Here is an 18,130-nt window from a genome sequence, read left to right as displayed (position 1 = left end):
AGATAATAACAGAGAGTAGCAGCAGCGTGGGGGGGAAATGCAAATAGTCTGGGTAGCCATTTTAACTAGCTGTTCAGGAGTCTTATGGTTTGGGGGTAGAAGGTGTTTAGAAGCCTCTTGGACCTAGACTTGGCGCTCGGGTACCGCTTGCCGTGTGGTAGCAGAGAGAACAGTCTATGACTAGGGTGGCTGGAGTCTTTGACAATTTTGTGGGCCTTCCTCTGACACCGCCTGTTATAGAGGTCCTGGATGGCAGAAAGCTTGGCCCCAGTGATGTACTGGGCCATACGCACTACCCTCTGTAGTGCCTTGTGGTCAGAGGCCGAGCAGTTGCCATACCAGGCAGTGATGCAACCCATCAGGATGCTCTCGATGGTGCAGCTGTATAACCTTTTGAGGATCTGAGGACCCATGCCAAATCTTTTCAGTATCCTGAGGGGGAATAGGTTTTTTCGTGCCCTCTTCACGACTGTCTTGGTGTGCTTGGACCATGTTAGTTTGTTGGTGATGTGGACGCCAAGGAACCTGCTCCACTAAAGCCCCGTCGATGAGAATGGGGGCGTGCTCGGTCCTCCTTTTCCTGTAGTCCACAATCATCTCCTTTGTCTTGATCACGTTGAGGGAGAATTTGTTGTCCTTGCACCACAAGGTCAGGTCTCTGACGTCCTCCCTATAATCTGTCCCATCGTTGTCGGTGATCAGGCCTACCACTGTTGTGTCATCAGAAAACTTAATGATGGTGTTGGAGTCGTGCCTGGCTGTGCAGTCATGAGTGAACAGGGAGTACAGGAAGGGACTGAGCACGCACCCCCGAGGGGCCCCCGTGTTGAGGATCAGTGTGGCGGATGTGTTGTTATCTACCCTTACCACCTGGGGATGGCCCGTCAGGAAGTCCAGGATCCAGTTGCAGAGGGAGGTGTTTAGTCCCAAAGCTTAGTGATAAGCTTTGAGTGCAAAGTGGGAAAGGGCAGTGTAGAATACAATAGAGATGGCATCATCTGTGGATCTGTTGATGCGGTATGCAAATTGGAGTGGGTCTTGGTTTTCTGGGATAATGATGTTGATGTGAGCCATGATCAGCCTTTCAAAGCATTTCATTGCTACAGACGTGAATGCTACGGGTCGGTAGTCATTTAGGCAGGTTACCTTAGTGTTCTTGGGCACAGGGACTATGGTGGTCTGCTTGAAACATGTTGGTATTACAGACTCAGACAGGGAGAGGTTGAAAATGTTAGTGAAGACACTTCCCAGTTGGTCAGTGCATGCTCGGAGTACACGTCCTGGTAATCCGTCTGGCCCAGCGGCCTTGTGAATGTTGACCTGTTTAAAGGTCTTACTCACATCGGCTGTGGAGAGCGTGATCACACAGTCGTCCGGAACAGCTGATGCTCTCATGCATGTTTCAGTATTACTTGCCTCGAAGCGAGCATAGAAGTTATTTAGCTCGTCTGGTAAGCTCGTGTCACTGGGCAGCGCTCGGCTGTGTTTCCCTTTGTAGCCTGTAATAGTTTGCAAGCCCCTTCACATCTGACGAGTGTCGGAGCCGGTGTAGTACGATTCGATCTTAGTCCTGTATTGACGCTTTGCCTGTTTGATGGTTCGCCGGAGGACATAGCAAGATTTCTTATAAGCTTCCGGGTTAGAGTCCCGCTCCTTGAAAGTGGAAGCTCTACCCTTTAGCTCAGTGCGAATGTTGCCTTTAATCCAAGCCTTCTGGTTGGGGTATGTACGTACAGTCACTGTGGGGACGATGTTCTCGATGCACTTATTGATAGAGCCAGTGACTGATGTGGTGTACTTCTCAATGCCATCGGAAGAATCCCGGAACATATTCCAGTCTGTGCTAGCAAAACAGTCCTTTAGTTTAGAATCTGCTTCATCTGATCACTGGTGCTTCCTGCTTTAATTTTTGTTTGTAAGCAGGAATCAGGAGGATAGAGTTATGGTCAGATTTGCCAAATGAAGGGTGAGGGAGAGCTTTGTACGCGTCTCTGTGTGTGGAGTAAAAGTGGTCTGGAATTTTTTCCCCTCTGGTTGCACATTTAACATGCTGATAGAAATGAGTTAAAACTGATTTAAGTTTCCCTGCATTAAAGTCCCCGGCCACTAGGAGCGCCGCCTCTGGGTGAGCGTTTTCCTGTTTGCTTATGGCGCAATACAGCTCATTGAGTCCAGTTTTAGGGCCAGTCTCAGTCTGTGGTGGTATGTAGACAGCTACAAAAAAAATACAGATTGAAACTCTCTAGGTAGATAGTGTGGACTACAGCTTATCATGAGATACTCTACCTCAGGCGAGTAAAACCTTGAGACTTCCTTAGATATCGTGTACCAGCTATTGTTTACAAATATGCATAGGCCCCCACCCCGTGTCTTACCTGAGGCTGCTGTTCTGTCCTGCCGATAGAGTGCATAACCGGCCAGCTGTATGTTCTTAATGTCGTCGTTCAGCCACGACTCGGTGAAATATAAGATATTACAGTTTTTAATGTCCTGTTGGTAGGATATATGTGCTTTCAGTTCACCCCATTTATTTTCCAGTGATTGAACATTAGCTAGCAGAACAGAAGGCAAGGGCAGATTAGCCATTCGTCGCCTGATCCTCACAAGGCATCCTGATCTCTTTCCGCGAAACCTGTTTCCTTTTCCAGCGAATCACGGGGATCTGGGCCTGGTCGGGTGTCTGTAGTATATCCCTCGCGTCCAACTCATTGAAGAAGAACTCCTCGTCCAATTTGAGGTGAATAATCGCAGTTCTGATATTCAGAAGCTCTTTTCGGTCATAAGAGATGGTAGCAGCAACATTATGTACAAAACAAGTTACAAACAACACAAAAAAAATAACAAAATAGCATGGTTGGATAAGATGGCAGCCCTCCCCGGCGCCGGAGAAAATACTTTCATTTTAAAGTATTTATTCTACTTTATTCTATGAGTTTATTGGTGGTTCATAAATAAACTGAAAAGCGCATACCATCAGCTACTGTGCTGGAGTGTGTGAACAGGCATAAAGTCAATGTTGGTAATTCACTTCCATCTGCAGTGCTGGAATGTTTGCTCAGGACTATAATTCATTGGCTTTTCCCTCCTGCGTACCTAAATGGAATTATGTGATCCCTCATTAACCCATGGGAAGTCCCACGCAGTTTACTTCTATAAAATACTGAATACCTTATAGGGGCAATCTGCAGTTTGAACAATAACAAAGCGTTTACCCCACCACTGATTTAGTAAACAGCTGAGGGATGGAGCTGGAGAAATGTAACCACTCGCAAAGTAATGGACAGAGCTAAGGATTACAAAGACTGACCATCCATTATATCAAAATGATAGTTTTAACTATGTTTTGAGGCTACAAAGTGTTTGTTTACTTGTACATTGTTTGCAAACAATGGAGTTAAACAATCTTACATTTTGGGTTCTGATGGGGTGCGACAGTTAAACTAAGCTCATCTACTGTATAAATTATATTCTTCATGAATCAATGGGTAATTATAATTAATTAAAAAGTCTAAAAATGAATGTAGCAACTGCAGATTGCCTCTTTAATCCCTGGCGCTGCCCATGCAAAAACAGGCTTTGCAAAAACTGGCAAGTGTGCCCTCTATCCGTCTATGTGGTTGGAAAACAAGGCAGGGATATATAGAAATAAGTTGTTTATAGTCGTTTTCTATACTACAATAAGAGATATTGTTTCTCAAACACAGATATTACTAGTCTTTCCTGTCTTCGGCTTTGCGGATTGTTTGTGAAGGATTACATTTTTGGATTGAATTGAATGGTTTTAAAAACACAAACAAACCAAGCATGCCTCGCACAATCATTAACACATTAATCAAAAGCCTCTTAAGGTAGACAATTTATTTAACAAAAATATCAGCTGAGATCAGCTCCTGTGTCGTACAGGAAAATGTTTACAAAGAGAGAACAGTAAATGTATACAATACATGAGTTTAACTAACAATACGCATAATATTACAGTTAAAGCTGAGGTCCGGGTTTAACTACAGGTTCATTCACACATAGTGAGGGATCACATTATAGGCTACAGCAAGATTTAGGTGGGTCCATAATGTACTAAAGTTGTTGACCATTATTGGTCCAAAATGTAGGTATAGTATTCATACATTATATTACAATATAACACTGTGACACATCTATCAACAGTCATAGATATGCATACTGTAAAGATCTGGCTCATGACATCAGAACAACTGTGTAGATGTTTTAATACTAACTAGTGTACTTCAATGATAATCTGAGGACAACCACTGGAAATTAGCTCAGGTATGATGGTGCATTGCATCTGACTGTTGTTCATTCAATCTCTAGATTATATCTGTCCCTATCAAATACCGGCAAAAAAACAGAGCAAGGAAATCTCAAGTCCTTGAATGGTGGACTATGACAAATGTTCCTGATTTGAGAGATAGAGAGAACAGAGAGACCACAGGCTAGATGCAATGAGTGTTTAATCCTGTGTGAGAAATGCATGTTCACCATGGTACTGCTAACCTGCTGGTGTAAATAACAAGGGTGGCTGCTCACAAGGAGGACCATAGTAAACATGTACAGCCACTAAGTACAGACAGATAATTCTCCCAGTTGTTTTTAGCAGGCCCCAGCTACATTAGAAATTCTCACAACTTCACACCATAACACAACCTTCGCATCCTAATATAGTAATTCTAGAATTTCTAGTCATGAGATACACCTATTCATTTGTGGATTGTGATCTGTTACCATACTAGAAGAGATGTGAGATTGGTGATATGTAGATTTATCACATCTATCAGATTTACTGCATACCTGCACTGTAGCAGTACACCCCATGCTTCTGGTATGGAGGGGGGAACCCAAAGCTGCGCACCCCTGGTTCCAGGGGGCCACAGTTGCGGCTGGGTTTGGTGATGGGATAGCGCAGGCTCCCGTCGGCGAGCCATCCGGCATCACAGTGGTTCAGGCCCATGAACCTCCAGGCGACATAGAGCTGGCCCACCTTGGCTATCTGGGCCCCGTCGTTGAAGCACGCCTGCTGGGCCTCAGTGAGGTTGAGCTTCTGGGGGAGCTGGAGGTAGTAGACCTTACCTGGAGAAGAGAAAGGGAAACTGTATTGTCTACCCATCCAAATCCAAGCTTAGCATATTTAAAGCTACACTCTTAGAAAAAAAGGTGTTATCTAGAACCTAAAATTGTTCTTCGGCTGTCCCCATAGGAGAACCCTTTAAAAAAAAAATTGGGTTCCATGTAGAACCCTTTCCACAGAGGATTCTACCTGAAACCCAAAAGGGTTCTACCTGGAACCAAAAATGGTTCTACCTGGAACCTAAAAGAGTTCTCCTATTGGGACAGCCGAAGAACCCTTTTGGAACCTTTTTTTCCTAAGAGTGTTCGCATCCAGTTACACAGTGTTGATCTTTCTCTATGGGACGTACAGCAGTCTAAAAATCTCTCACCTCGGAGGGGGGAGGAGGAGCAAAACACGTCGTAGCGGTGGAGGTGGCGGTGGCGACTACCGTAACTCCTAACCCCGGGGGCGAGACCGAGTCCCCCACAGGGCCTTCGGGGCTTGGTGATGGGGTACTGCACTGTCCCGTCAGCCAGCCAGCCTGCGTTGCACCAGTTCAGACCCTCCTCCCAGGCCTGGAACAGCTGCTCGAAGGTGGCCAGAGTGGAGTCCTGCTCCTGGCAGACTTGCTGAGCATCATGGTAGGTCAGGTTGTAGCGGCCGTGAGGAGGCTGGTAGGGAAACACCACAACTGGAGGGGAGCAAGAGATATGTAATCACTGTAATGTAATTCTATGTTTCAGCCAAACAACAGCCCTGCCACTGGAATTGAAATAAAGCTGAGGGATAGGACTGGAGCAATGTAACCACAGGTGCAAAGGCAGACAGTCCATGAGATCTAAATAATAGTTTTAACCATGTTTTAAAGCGATACATTGTTTGTTTACAAAGACAATGTTTACAAACAATGGAGTAAAACAACATATTTTGGGTTTGTGATGGGGTAAGGCAGTTGTACATGGCTCATTAGGAATTGCGTGTGTACGAGTGGCTCTGTTTTATAAAGTCGTTGACCATTGTTGGTCACCACCTTACCAAGTGTGTTGCATTATGGGGATAAAATTGTCAGACTTGCGCTTACATGTTGACCAACTTTGACGCAATTAATGTACACAGTGGATATATACAAATGAAGGGGTTATTTGAGGCTCTCCCTCACTAATTGGCCAAGGCTTTCAACTCTGTCAATCACCGTATTCTTATCGGCAGACTCAACAGCCTTGGTTTCTCAAATGACTGCCTCGCCTGGTTCACCAACTACTTCTCAGACAAAGTTCAGTGTGTCAAATCGGAGGGCCTGTTGTCCAGACCTCTGGCAGTCTCTATGGGGGTACCACAGGGTTCAATTCTCGGGCCGACTCTTTTCTCTGTATATATCAACGATGTCGCTCTTGCTGCGGGTGACTCCCTGATCCACCTCTACGCAGACGACACCATTCTGTATACATCTGGCCCTTCTTTGGACACTGTGTTAACAAATATCCAAATGAGCTTCAATGCCATACAACACTCCTTCTGTGGCCTTCAACTGCTCTTAAACGCTAGTAAAACCGAATGTATGCTTTTCAACCGTTCGCTGCCTGCACCCGCCCACCCGACTAGCATCACTACTCTGGACGGTTCTGACTTAGAATATGTGGACAACTACAAATACCTAGGTGTCTGGTTAGACTGTAAACTCTCCTTCCAGACTCATATTAAACATCTCCAATCCAAAATTAAATCTAGAATCGGCTTCCTATTTCACAACAAAGCCTCCTTCACTCATGCTGCCAAACATACCCTCGTAAAACTGACTATCCTACTGATCCTCGACTTCGGCGATGTCATTTACAAAATAGCTTCCAATACTCTACTCAGCAAACTGGATGCAGTCTATCACAGTGCCATCCGTTTTGTCACCAATGCCCCTTATACCACCCACCACTGCGACCTGTATGCTCTAGTCGGCTGGCCCTCGCTACATATTCGTAGCCAGACCCACTGGCTCCGGGTCATCTATAAATCTAAGCTAGGTAAAGCTCCGCCTTATCTCAGCTCACTGGTCATGATAACAACACCCACCCGTAGCACGCGCTCCAGCAGGTATATCTCACTGGTCATCCCCAAAGCCAACATTGCCTTTGGCCGCCTTTCCTTCCAGTTCTCTACTGCCAATGACTGGAACGAATTGCAAAAATCGCTGAGACTTATATTTCCCTCACTAACTTTAAACATCAGCTATCTGAGCAGCTAACAGATCGCTGCAGCTGTACACAGCCCATCTGTAAATAGCCCACCCAATCTACCTACCTCATCCCCATATTGTTTTTATTTACTTTTCTGCTCTTTTGCACACTAGTATTTCTACTTGCACATCACCATCTCCTCAACCATCACTCCAGTGTTAATTTGCTAAATTGTAATTACTTCGCTACTATGGCCTATTTATTGCCTTACCTCCTCACGCCATTTGCACACACTGTATATAGACTTTCTTTTTTTCTATTGTGTTATTGATGGTACGCTTGTTTATTCCATGTGTAACTCTGTGTTGTTGTTTGTGTCGCACTGCTTTGCTTTATCTTGGCCAGGTCACAGTTGTAAATGAGAACTTGTTCTCAAACTAGCTTACCTGGTTAAATAAATAAATAAAATAATGTATTAAAGTTGTTAATAGCAGTGTAATCATGTATTAAAGTTGTTAATAGCAGTGTAATCATGTATTACAGTTGTTAATAGCATTGTAATCATGTATTACAGTTGTTAATAGCATTGTAATCATGTATTACAGTTGTTAATAGCATTGTAATCATGTATTACAGTTGTTAATAGCATTGTAATCATGTATTACAGTTGTTAATAGCATTGTAATCATGTATTACAGTTGTTAATAGCATTGTAATCATGTATTACAGTTGTTAATAGCATTGTAATCATGTATTACAGTTGTTAATAGCATTGTAATCATGTATTAAAGTTGTTAATAGCAGTGTAATCATGTATTAAAGTTAATAGCATTGTAATCATGTATTAAAATTGTTAATAGCAGTGTAATCATGTATTAAAGTTGTTAATAGCAGTGTAATCATGTATTACAGTTGTTAATAGCAGTGTAATCATGTATTACAGTTGTTAATAGCAGTGTAATCATGTATTACAGTTGTTAATAGCATTGTAATCATGTATTACAGTTGTTAATAGCATTGTAATCATGTATTAAAGTTGTTAATAGCAGTGTAATCATGTATTACAGTTGTTAATAGCAGTGTAATCATGTATTACAGTTGTTAATAGCATTGTAATCATGTATTACAGTTGTTAATAGCAGTGTAATCATGTATTAAAGTTGTTAATAACATTGTAATCATGTATTACAGTTGTTAATAGCATTGTAATCATGTATTAAAGTTGTTAATAACATTGTAATCATGTATTACAGTTGTTAATAGCATTGTAATCATGTATTACAGTTGTTAATAGCATTGTAATCATGTATTACAGTTGTTAATAGCATTGTAATCATGTATTAAAGTTGTTAATAGCAGTGTAATCATGTATTACAGTTGTTAATAGCATTGTAATCATGTATTAAAGTTGTTAATAACATTGTAATCATGTATTACAGTTGTTAATAGCATTGTAATCATGTATTACAGTTGTTAATAGCATTGTAATCATGTATTAAAGTTGTTAATAGCATTGTAATCATGTATTACAGTTGTTAATAGCAGTGTAATCATGTATTAAAGTTGTTAATAGCAGTGTAATCATGTATTACAGTTGTTAATAGCAGTGTAATCATGTATTACAGTTGTTAATAGCAGTGTAATCATGTATTACAGTTGTTAATAGCAGTGTAATCATGTATTACAGTTGTTAATAGCAGTGTAATCATGTATTAAAGTTGTTAATAGCAGTGTAATCATGTATTACAGTTGTTAATAGCAGTGTAATCATGTATTACAGTTGTTAATAGCAGTGTAATCATGTATTACAGTTGTTAATAGCAGTGTTGCAATGCTTGAACAGATGGATGCTGAGGTAGAGCAGGACACAAAGTGTTAGACCAGGATTCAATCCCATCCTGGGTTATAGGCATAGGCATTGCACTTTTTAAAGGCAATTTACGATTGAGACAACATTTACAGTGTTCATCGTGAATGGGATCTTCACAAACGCGGGAACATTGCCTTTAAAAGCCTCAATAACTATAACCCGCAATTGCATTGAATCCCAACCTTAACGTTTTTCTGAACATGTTAAAAACTTCATGGCAAAACATGCTAATTATAATCTGGTGATGTGCTCATTGACTTAAATGAAACATTGCCGAAACTCACAAAGAACTGGACACTTTCACGTAAGGAGAACAGTAAAACATAACATTCCACAAAGGTTTCAGACATAGGAATTGTTAGCTGGGTTGTGTGTGAGTCAGAGGAGGCGGATGGGAGGAGCTATAGGAGGATGGGCTCATTGTAATTGGCTGAATGGAATAAATGGAACTGTATCAAACACATCAAACATATGGAAACCATGTTTGACTCGGTTCCATTCATTCCATTCCAGTCATTACAATGAGCCCGTCCTCCTATAGCTCCTCCCACCAGCTTCCTCTGGTGTGAGTGTAACGGAGATAAGATCGTGCTGTTAGCTCACTCCGCAGCTTGAAATGTCGCCAATAGTGCCATTGAATTGGATCTTTTTTTGTGTGGCACAACTGGTTAGTACGTTGTCAAGCAGGGTGGTCACCTGTGTTGGCGAGGCAGAGGGCGCAAGATCAAGTACTGGTAAGGATGTTGTGAGCGAGGAAGCAACACTGCTAAGCCTGGTACATGTGCAAGGATTTAATGTTTGAATTGAACTGAACGTTATAAAAACACAAACAAACCAAGCATGGCTCCAAAGTACGCAAAATCATTAACACATTAATCAAAATGTTTACTATTTATTTTACAAAAATAAGTTAGTATACGTGTCCGTTATCATCTAAAACCATGTTAAAACCCACCACCTACATAATCAAACCAACCAAGTGAGGTACAGGCCATACAGTATAAAAGATAAGTACTTGTTTTTGAGATAAACATAATAACAGCTTATAAATCATCACATAACTGGTTATTCTTGATAATTAATTACTTATTAATTCTGAGTTCAGCTCCTATGTCATACACAAATATGTTTACAAAGAGAGTACAGCAGATAAATACAATACATGAAGTATAAATAAAAATATGCATAATATTGCAGTTGAAGCTGAGGTCAGAGTTTAAATACAGATTCATTCATACTTAGTGATGGATCACATTATAGCCTACAGCAAGATTTAGGTGGGTCCAGAATTATTGGTAAAACATATTAATATTATAATATTATTATTATTAAGTATAATATTCATACATGACATTAGAGGATAAGTCATAGATTAATTCAACGAACACTTCACAGTTTAACCTCATATTTGTTACATCCAGCACCATACCAGTGTCTGCATATGTGAAATGGTTTTGTAGTCAACAAGGGGTGCGCTCGTAAATTCACTCTGGAGTGCTAGAGAGCGCTCAAAGTGTGCTCTGGGCGTTCGTAAATTCAGAGAGTTGTCAGATTGTCCATTCGTAAATTCAGAGTGTTTGGCACTCGGAGCATTCAGAGCGAACACTGGATGCTCTGGCCGAGGAGTAAGGTTGTTCTGAGCGTTCTGGCCTCACAACGGCAGTCAAGCACCCAAACTAACTGGCTAAAGTTAGCTAGCTTGCTAGCTACTTCCAGACATAAATGAGAGAACACTTCCCTCTGACCATGTTATCTAGAGTGTTGGTGACTGTAACTGTGCTGTTGGCAACAATTGAATTATGCTTTTATGCCGACGTTTACTGACACTGGCCATATTCAACAGGTGTTGAGAGTTCGCAAATTCATCAATTATTCTGCACTCTGGCACACTCAGACGATAGTGCTCTGAAATCGGAGTAGATAGCCAGAGTGAATTTACGAATGCACCCAAGGTAGAAGAAAAGGTTCTGAGAAAAATACGCCCGGTGATATCACCGGGAGCCATTTTCAAATTAAAACAATGATTTTTGAAGACTGGAAAGCCATTGTATGAAAGTCTTTGTTTTCATTTGAAAATTACAGACGACATCACTGGGAGTAATTTGGTTACAACCCTTTCTTCCATCTTTTTGACAACAAAACATTGAAACGCGCCATTTCCATATGTAGACTGGTATTGTCCTAGATATAATGAATATGAGGTAAAACTTCTAGAAAAAAGAAACCCTTTAACATAAAGAGCAAGGACATCCCAATCCATTGAACAAAATGTCCCTTTTGTTACAGTGAGTGGCTAACCCTGTGTGGAACATGCATGTTGTTCCCCATGGCGTTGCTAACCTGCTTGTCTAAATCACAAGGGAGGCTGACAGACTAGCGAGGACTATAACCCTGAAACACAACCACCAGGCCATCGTATCTCAGTATTATTATCAAGCCTTCACCACAGTAGAGGCCCTCACACACCATACCACAACTTTACATCATAACACAGCCCTCTCACCATAGCATCTTGAATTTCTATGCATGTCAACATTCATTCATGTGGATTTCGGTTTGTTCCCCTACCTACTACGAGAGATGTAAATGGTATGACCTAAGGGTGGTATGTACTTTTACCACGTATATCAGATTTACCGCGTACCTGCACTGTAGCAGTACACCCCATGCTTCTGGTATGGAGGGGGGAACCCAAAGCTGCGCACCCCTGGTTCCATGGGGCCACAGTTGCGGCGGGGGTTGGTGATGGCGTAGCGCAGGCTCCCGTCAGCAAGCCATCCGGCATCACAGCGGTCCAGGCCCATGAACTTCCAGGCGGCGTAGAGCTGGCCCACCTTGGCTATCTGGGCCCCGTCGTTGAAGCACGCCTGCTGGGCCTCAGTGAGGTTGACCTTCTGGGGGAGCTGGAGGTAGTAGACTTTACCTGGAGAAGAGGACATGGCAGAGACCGGAGGTGTATAAGGTGATCAATTCAAAGTTATGCATCTAAGGGAGCTCACTGAAAGTTCACCACAAAATGAAAGTTACAGTAAGAGTCAATTGCAGATTTCTTCAAATGCATATAACAGAATGTTACACAATAGATGGACTGTGCTTGACTCTAGTTGTAGGGTGAATTATCTCTATATCTGCACCTGTATAGTGTGTACCTGTATAGTGTGTGTACCTGTATACTGTGTACCTGTATAGTGTGTGTACCTGTATAGTGTGTGTACCTGTATGGTGTGTGTACCTGTATAGTGTGTGTACCTGTATAGTGTGTGTACCTGTATAGTGTGTGTACCTGTATAGTGTGTACCTGTATAGTGTGTACCTGTATAGTGTGTACCTGTTATAGTGTGTACCTGTATAGTGTGTGTACCTGTATAGTGTGTGTGTGTGTGTGTGTGTGTGTGAGTGTGTGTGTCTCACCTCGGAGGGAGGAGGAGAAACAGAAGACGTCGTATCGGTGGAGGTGGCGGTGGCGTCTACCGTAGCTCCTAACCCCGGGGGCGAGGCCTAGCCCCCCACAGGGGCTCCGGGGCTTGGTGATTGGGTACTGCACTGTCCCGTCAGCCAGCCAACCTGCGTTGCACCAGTCCAGCCCCTCCTCCCAGGCCTGGAACAGCTGCTCGAAGGTGGCCAGAGTGGAGTCCTGCTCCTGGCAGACTTGCTGGGCATCATGGTAGGTCAGGTTGTAACGGCCGTGAGGAGGCTGGTAGGGAAATACCACACCTGGAGGGGAGCAAGAGATATGTAATGACTTTTAAGGCATAATCCTTCATTAGTTTGTCAGCCAAACAGCAGCCTTACTTGGTTAGCCTAACTTAGTTGAAGCTGAGGGATGTGGCTGGACCAATGTACCACTTCAACCAAAAAGAGAGAACTTTAGATGTAGTGCATGACAGTACATGACATCAATAAGATGGGGTAAGGCAGATGAACAGTACTAAACAAATACATGATATTTTTCAAGAATCAATTGATAAGCTTTATAAAATATAATTCATTTAAATGACCACATAATAGCTGTACATATTGCAGATTTGCACCTTAATTGTGTGTGAGTACAGTAGTGATGGGAGGGGCTGGGTGACACTCACAAATGAGGTTGTTATACGGCACTATAATATAGTCTACCTCGTAGCTCGAGGTCGACAGTGGCGCTCTTGTCCTCCAGCCCGTCGATGACCTCACAGCGGTAACGACCCGTGTCATTGAGCTGGAGTTCAGTCATGACCAGCGAAGCATCTCCTGGTGAGTCCTGTCTGAGACGCACCCGGTCCCTGAGAGATAAATAGAGGACTTTGTTATCATCAATGTGTTCAACAGATGCATAAACATTTTTGTGCAGGCAAACTCAAAATTATCCATTGTATCACAACAGTTGTGTGAAATGCATTTTTCCTCATCTATACAGCCCAGAGTGTCAGTGGTGTAAAGTAACAAAAAAAATACTTTGAAGCACTACCTATGTAGTTTTTGGGGTATCTGCACTTTAGTTGAATATTCATATGTTTGTCAACTTTAACTCCACTTCATTCCTAAAGAAAATACACTTTTTATTCCCATACATTTTTCCTGACACCCAAAAGTGCTTGTTACATTGACACGCTCAGGCAGGACAGCAAAAAGTGTCCAATTCACACACGTATCAATATAACACATCATCACCCCCGTGTCTGCTCTGGATCAATATAACACACCATCACCCCCGTGTCTGCTCTGGATCAATATAACACATCATCACCCCCGTGTCTGCTCTGGATCAATATAACACACCATCACCCCCGTGTCTGCTCTGGATCAATATAACACATCATCACCCCCGTGTCTGCTCTGGATCAATATAACACATCATCACCCCCGTGTCTGCTCTGGATCAATATAACACACCATCACCCCCGTGTCTGCTCTGGATCAATATAACACACCATCACCCCCGTGTCTGCTCTGGATCAATATAACACACCATCACCCCCGTGTCTGCTCTGGATCAATATAACACATCATCACCCCCGTGTCTGCTCTGGATCAATATAACACATCATCACCCCCGTGTCTGCTCTGGATCAATATAACACACCATCACCCCCGTGTCTGCTCTGGATCAATATAACACACCATCACCCCCGTGTCTGCTCTGGATCAATATAACACATCATCACCCCTGTGTCTGCTCTGGATCAATATAACACATCATCACCCCCGTGTCTGCTCTGGATCAATATAACACATCATCACCCCCGTGTCTGCTCTGGATCAATATAACACATCATCACCCCCGTGTCTGCTCTGGATCAATATAACACATCATCACCCCCGTGTCTGCTCTGGATCAATATAACACATCATCACCCCCGTGTCTGCTCTGGTGGACTCAACTCATGTTGCGTTGGCCAATTGTGTCTGAGTTTTGGAGTGTGCCCCTGGCTGTGAATCTTTAAATCAAGAATCTGACAGTCTGGTTTGCTTAATATAAGGAATTTAATTTAAAGCATTCACATTGACTTTTGATACTTATGTATATTTAAGACCAGATACTTTTGGACTTTTACTCCAGTAGTATTTTACTGGGTGGCTTAAAAAAATTCTTGAGTCATTTACAACCTCATGCTAATCACATTTAATTAGCTCAACCGCCCCGCAGGGGACCCATCAATCCTAAAGAAGTTTTAAGATAGCTTTACTTTTACTCAAGTATGACAATTGGGTACTTTTTCCACTTCTGCCGAGTGTGAATTAAGCCTTTTTTTAATGTAACCTTTATTTATACAGTGAAGTCCCATTTCGACAGATGTCTCTGCGAGGAAGCCCTGAATTCACCAAAATGCAGTAAAAGAAATGCAAGGTACATAATAAGGAATTTGTGACACAATTATAACAATGAAAGTATGACAGTATAGAAATAAAAGGAATACAAAATAAAAAAAATTAAACTATAAAAATCAAAGGCGGGATCTTAAGAACTACAGTATAGAAATAAAAACACTCACTAAACACAAATGATCATAATGGTTTTAGAATGATCGGGCCTGCATCAAGAATAGCTAGAGTACCTGAAATCCCCAAAGCTGTGAATGCGGGGCCCGATGGCCACTAGAACGTCTGTCTCATGGCCCCCCACGACGGGCAGCCAGGACCACTTCACCCGCACCCTCCTGGGGGAGCTCAACTCTGGCTCATACCAGTATCGGCAGGGTAGGGTTGCGTTACTCCCCCGCAAAGCGAACACAGAGGGCTGGGAGGAGTCCACATGGAGCTTTACACCGTTAAAGTGGACTAGAAAGGAAAACACACACAAAACAGCAGTTAGTCAGACTTCATTTGGGTCTGTGCAACCTCCTCTGAGAGTTTGAATTGATAAGCCATTTATGGGTCGTGTTCATTAGGCACCAAGGGACTGAAAGAGGGAGGAACTACCTGGACTTGTTCAATAAGAAAGGCTCACTATCGTTTTCAATTGCAAAACATTTATGTGTATGTTACATGGAAGGTGGATGCATTGCCCCTACCTAAGGCATGTACTCATGTTCAACTCTTCATTCATAAAACATAAGTGCATGCTCCTACTCTCTCCATTGCCGTTTCCGTTGAGAATGTCTTGGTAGAAGAATCTGTTGGAGTATCCGAGCGCGGGCAAGCAGGAGAGGAGCAGCTGCAGCAATATCACCAACAGGGGGCGAGGGTGAGCCACCATCATCCTTGTCACTGAACCATAGAGGGTACAAGCAAATATAAGGCTTGGGGTACGAGTATAGTGTCTTCAGCCTAATTATAATACTCTCCCTTCTCCCCGAAGTGTGCACTTGTTCACTCCCCTCATGGGTATAAAAGGACTGGACTGATATCTGTTCAGCCAATTCAACCACCATTTCGATTATTTTAAATCCTTGAGTGGGAACGAACCAGTGCACAATGCAGGGAGAAGGTACACAAATAGAGTTGGGATGGTGTCTTGACTGGACCCCCTTCCCAGTGGTTCCCATATGGTGGGACGGGACCCAGAGGAGGGTCACAGATAATTCCCTCTGGGTAGCGGCTAAACACTGGGGCCTGTTCAAGACACATTGATTTAGATTATGTGGTGGGTCTAAGAAAAAAAAATTAAGAACTGTAAAGGGTGTGGGAACCACTGACTTTGACCTCAGCCCCCTGACCTTTCTCCACAGCTAGTGCTATCCGGGATCCTTGGGATCTCCCTACCCTAAACCCTAACCATAAACATAAACATAAACATAAACCATACCTAACGATAACAATAATCTTAACCCTTATCTTAACCATCTAACATTTAAACTTCAAGGATCCCAGCTAGCACTAGCCTCTCTCTCCCCTGCTGCTGGCCTATCTCCCTAGCCCTAATACTGTTACGTTCCACTTGCATATTAACAGTAGTCGTAGCTATAAACTGCCAATAGGTGGCAGTATCATATCATGTTTTGCATGGCAAATCTGCAACTCACAAAAGACTTGTGAAGTTTATGTCACTGTTTGAGCATTGCAATGGTTGTAGATTAACATTTTTGTTTTGTTTTATTTAGTACGTAGTAAACTTTGGTTCCTAGTCAAAAGCTGATGTGAAAACAACATCTTAATTTAGCAATAATTTGTCTGTGCTCTTGCTCCAGATGTCTGTGCTTCTGACCCAAATACAGTCTAGTTAATCAGAGTGAATACGGGAACAAAATGCATTATACAATTAAATCCATCTAAAACATATTACTGCAGTTCTTTGCCCTGAATACTAGATCTGAAAGGCAATTTCATTTAATGTCTATAGTCTATTTTTTTCCTGTTATTTTCTCAGAGAAGGTTTGCCATGGGGTGGAGGGTAGGGGTTGTTGTGTTTGTAGGTTATTACATTTCAATGTGTTTTGTGTTTTACAGATTATTTAAAAAAAATAACATTTGGTCACACAAAAAACAGTACTCAAAATATTCAATAGGCAACAATACATGTGTTTTGATTCAACATCTCAATTAGACTTCTTGATCATAATAGTCTATGATTATAATATAGAAACCTATAGAGGCTATATGCACCGTAATAGTCAACTTCCCAGAAAGTCGGTAAGGAATATGATACTGCCTCCTGTTCTGTACACCTGACATTTACTTAAACATAGCGACGATTCCAGTAAAACAACTTATCAAACTACGTAGCGACGATATGAGTAATACAATTTACCAACCTGAATCAGAATAATATTTTTCAATCTGATACCGTTAATTTGTCATCTGTTTTATGATATTCTTCATGTGGTGATTATTATTTACTTACAGTTTAACAACTAGCTGGTATAATGCCGCGTGACTTTTCTTCTTCGAGTTTTTATTAAACCGCAAAATATTATATCAAAGAAAAGGGAAAGATGCAGCTTCTTCTTATGGATGTTCAGCAGAAAAAAATGTGTAAATCTGCGGAGTTCTTGGACCGTCCTCAGAAAAGGTACCCGCCTGTGGTTATAGTGGCACTATGGATTCTGACCGCAATGATGACACAAAAAACATATCCAAGTACCTGTCTTCAAAAGAATACATGAAAATAATCTACAAGTTTTCCCAAAAACCTTGAGTAATTTGCGGTTGTGTGAATTTAAACAAAGCAAAACCGATCCATCTGACCATTTGTTTTCATTATAAACGGATCCAATGCATAATTGCCAGGTCAGCAGAAATAATGACGGACATGCTCTAATACACTGCATGAATTGAGTCACTTTCCCCAGAGTCTCTAAAACTTTAAAGGGGCAATCTGCGATTGCTACATACATTTGTTGACTTTTAAATAATGATATATAGAGTGAGCTCCAAAAGTATTAGGACAGTGATACCTTTTTGTTGTTTTGGCTATGTACTGCAGAACTTTGGATTTTCAATGATACAATGACTATGAGGTTAAAGTGCGGACTGTCAGCTTTCATTTTAGGGCATTTCCATCCATATCGGGTGAACCGTTTAAAAATAACAGCACGTTTTCGACATAGTCCCCCATTTTAGGAGACCAAAAGTATTTTGACTAATTAACTTACAGTATATGTGTAT

The 18,130-nt window shown here is 42.0% G+C and overlaps 1 protein-coding gene across 1 annotated transcript; it reads right to left on the bottom strand.

Annotated features, from left to right (window-relative positions):
• Window positions 1–3,838: 3,838 nt before the first annotated feature.
• Window positions 3,839–17,775, bottom strand: LOC120048562 (hyaluronan and proteoglycan link protein 3-like). The gene is made up of 8 exons (XM_038994649.1): window positions 17,367–17,775; window positions 15,656–15,793; window positions 15,142–15,364; window positions 13,223–13,368; window positions 12,515–12,817; window positions 11,748–12,026; window positions 5,454–5,756; window positions 3,839–5,085 (listed from the first exon to the last, which is right to left on the bottom strand). The coding sequence occupies exons 2-8, from the start codon at window positions 15,783–15,785 to the stop codon at window positions 4,796–4,798; spliced, it is 1,674 nt and encodes a 557-aa protein (XP_038850577.1). The 5' UTR covers window positions 15,786–15,793; window positions 17,367–17,775; the 3' UTR covers window positions 3,839–4,795.
• Window positions 17,776–18,130: the final 355 nt, after the last annotated feature.

This window comes from Salvelinus namaycush, chromosome 1 (assembly GCF_016432855.1).
Source record: "Salvelinus namaycush isolate Seneca chromosome 1, SaNama_1.0, whole genome shotgun sequence".
Classification (NCBI taxonomy): Eukaryota; Metazoa; Chordata; class Actinopteri; order Salmoniformes; family Salmonidae; genus Salvelinus; species Salvelinus namaycush.
This window is presented reverse-complemented; position numbering and strand designations above follow the sequence as displayed.

Excerpts from the sequence above, each read along its gene's own strand:
- LOC120048562 (XM_038994649.1), bottom strand. The coding sequence starts at position 15,785 with ATGATGGTGGCTCACCCTCGCCCCCTGTTGGTGATATTGCTGCAGCTG. Across the intron at positions 12,027-12,514 it reads TTTCTCCTCCTCCCTCCGAG|GTAAAGTCTACTACCTCCAG; the intron begins GTGAGACACACA and ends CCTCTTCTCCAG. Across the intron at positions 5,086-5,453 it reads CTCCTCCTCCCCCCTCCGAG|GTAAGGTCTACTACCTCCAG; the intron begins GTGAGAGATTTT and ends TCTCTTCTCCAG.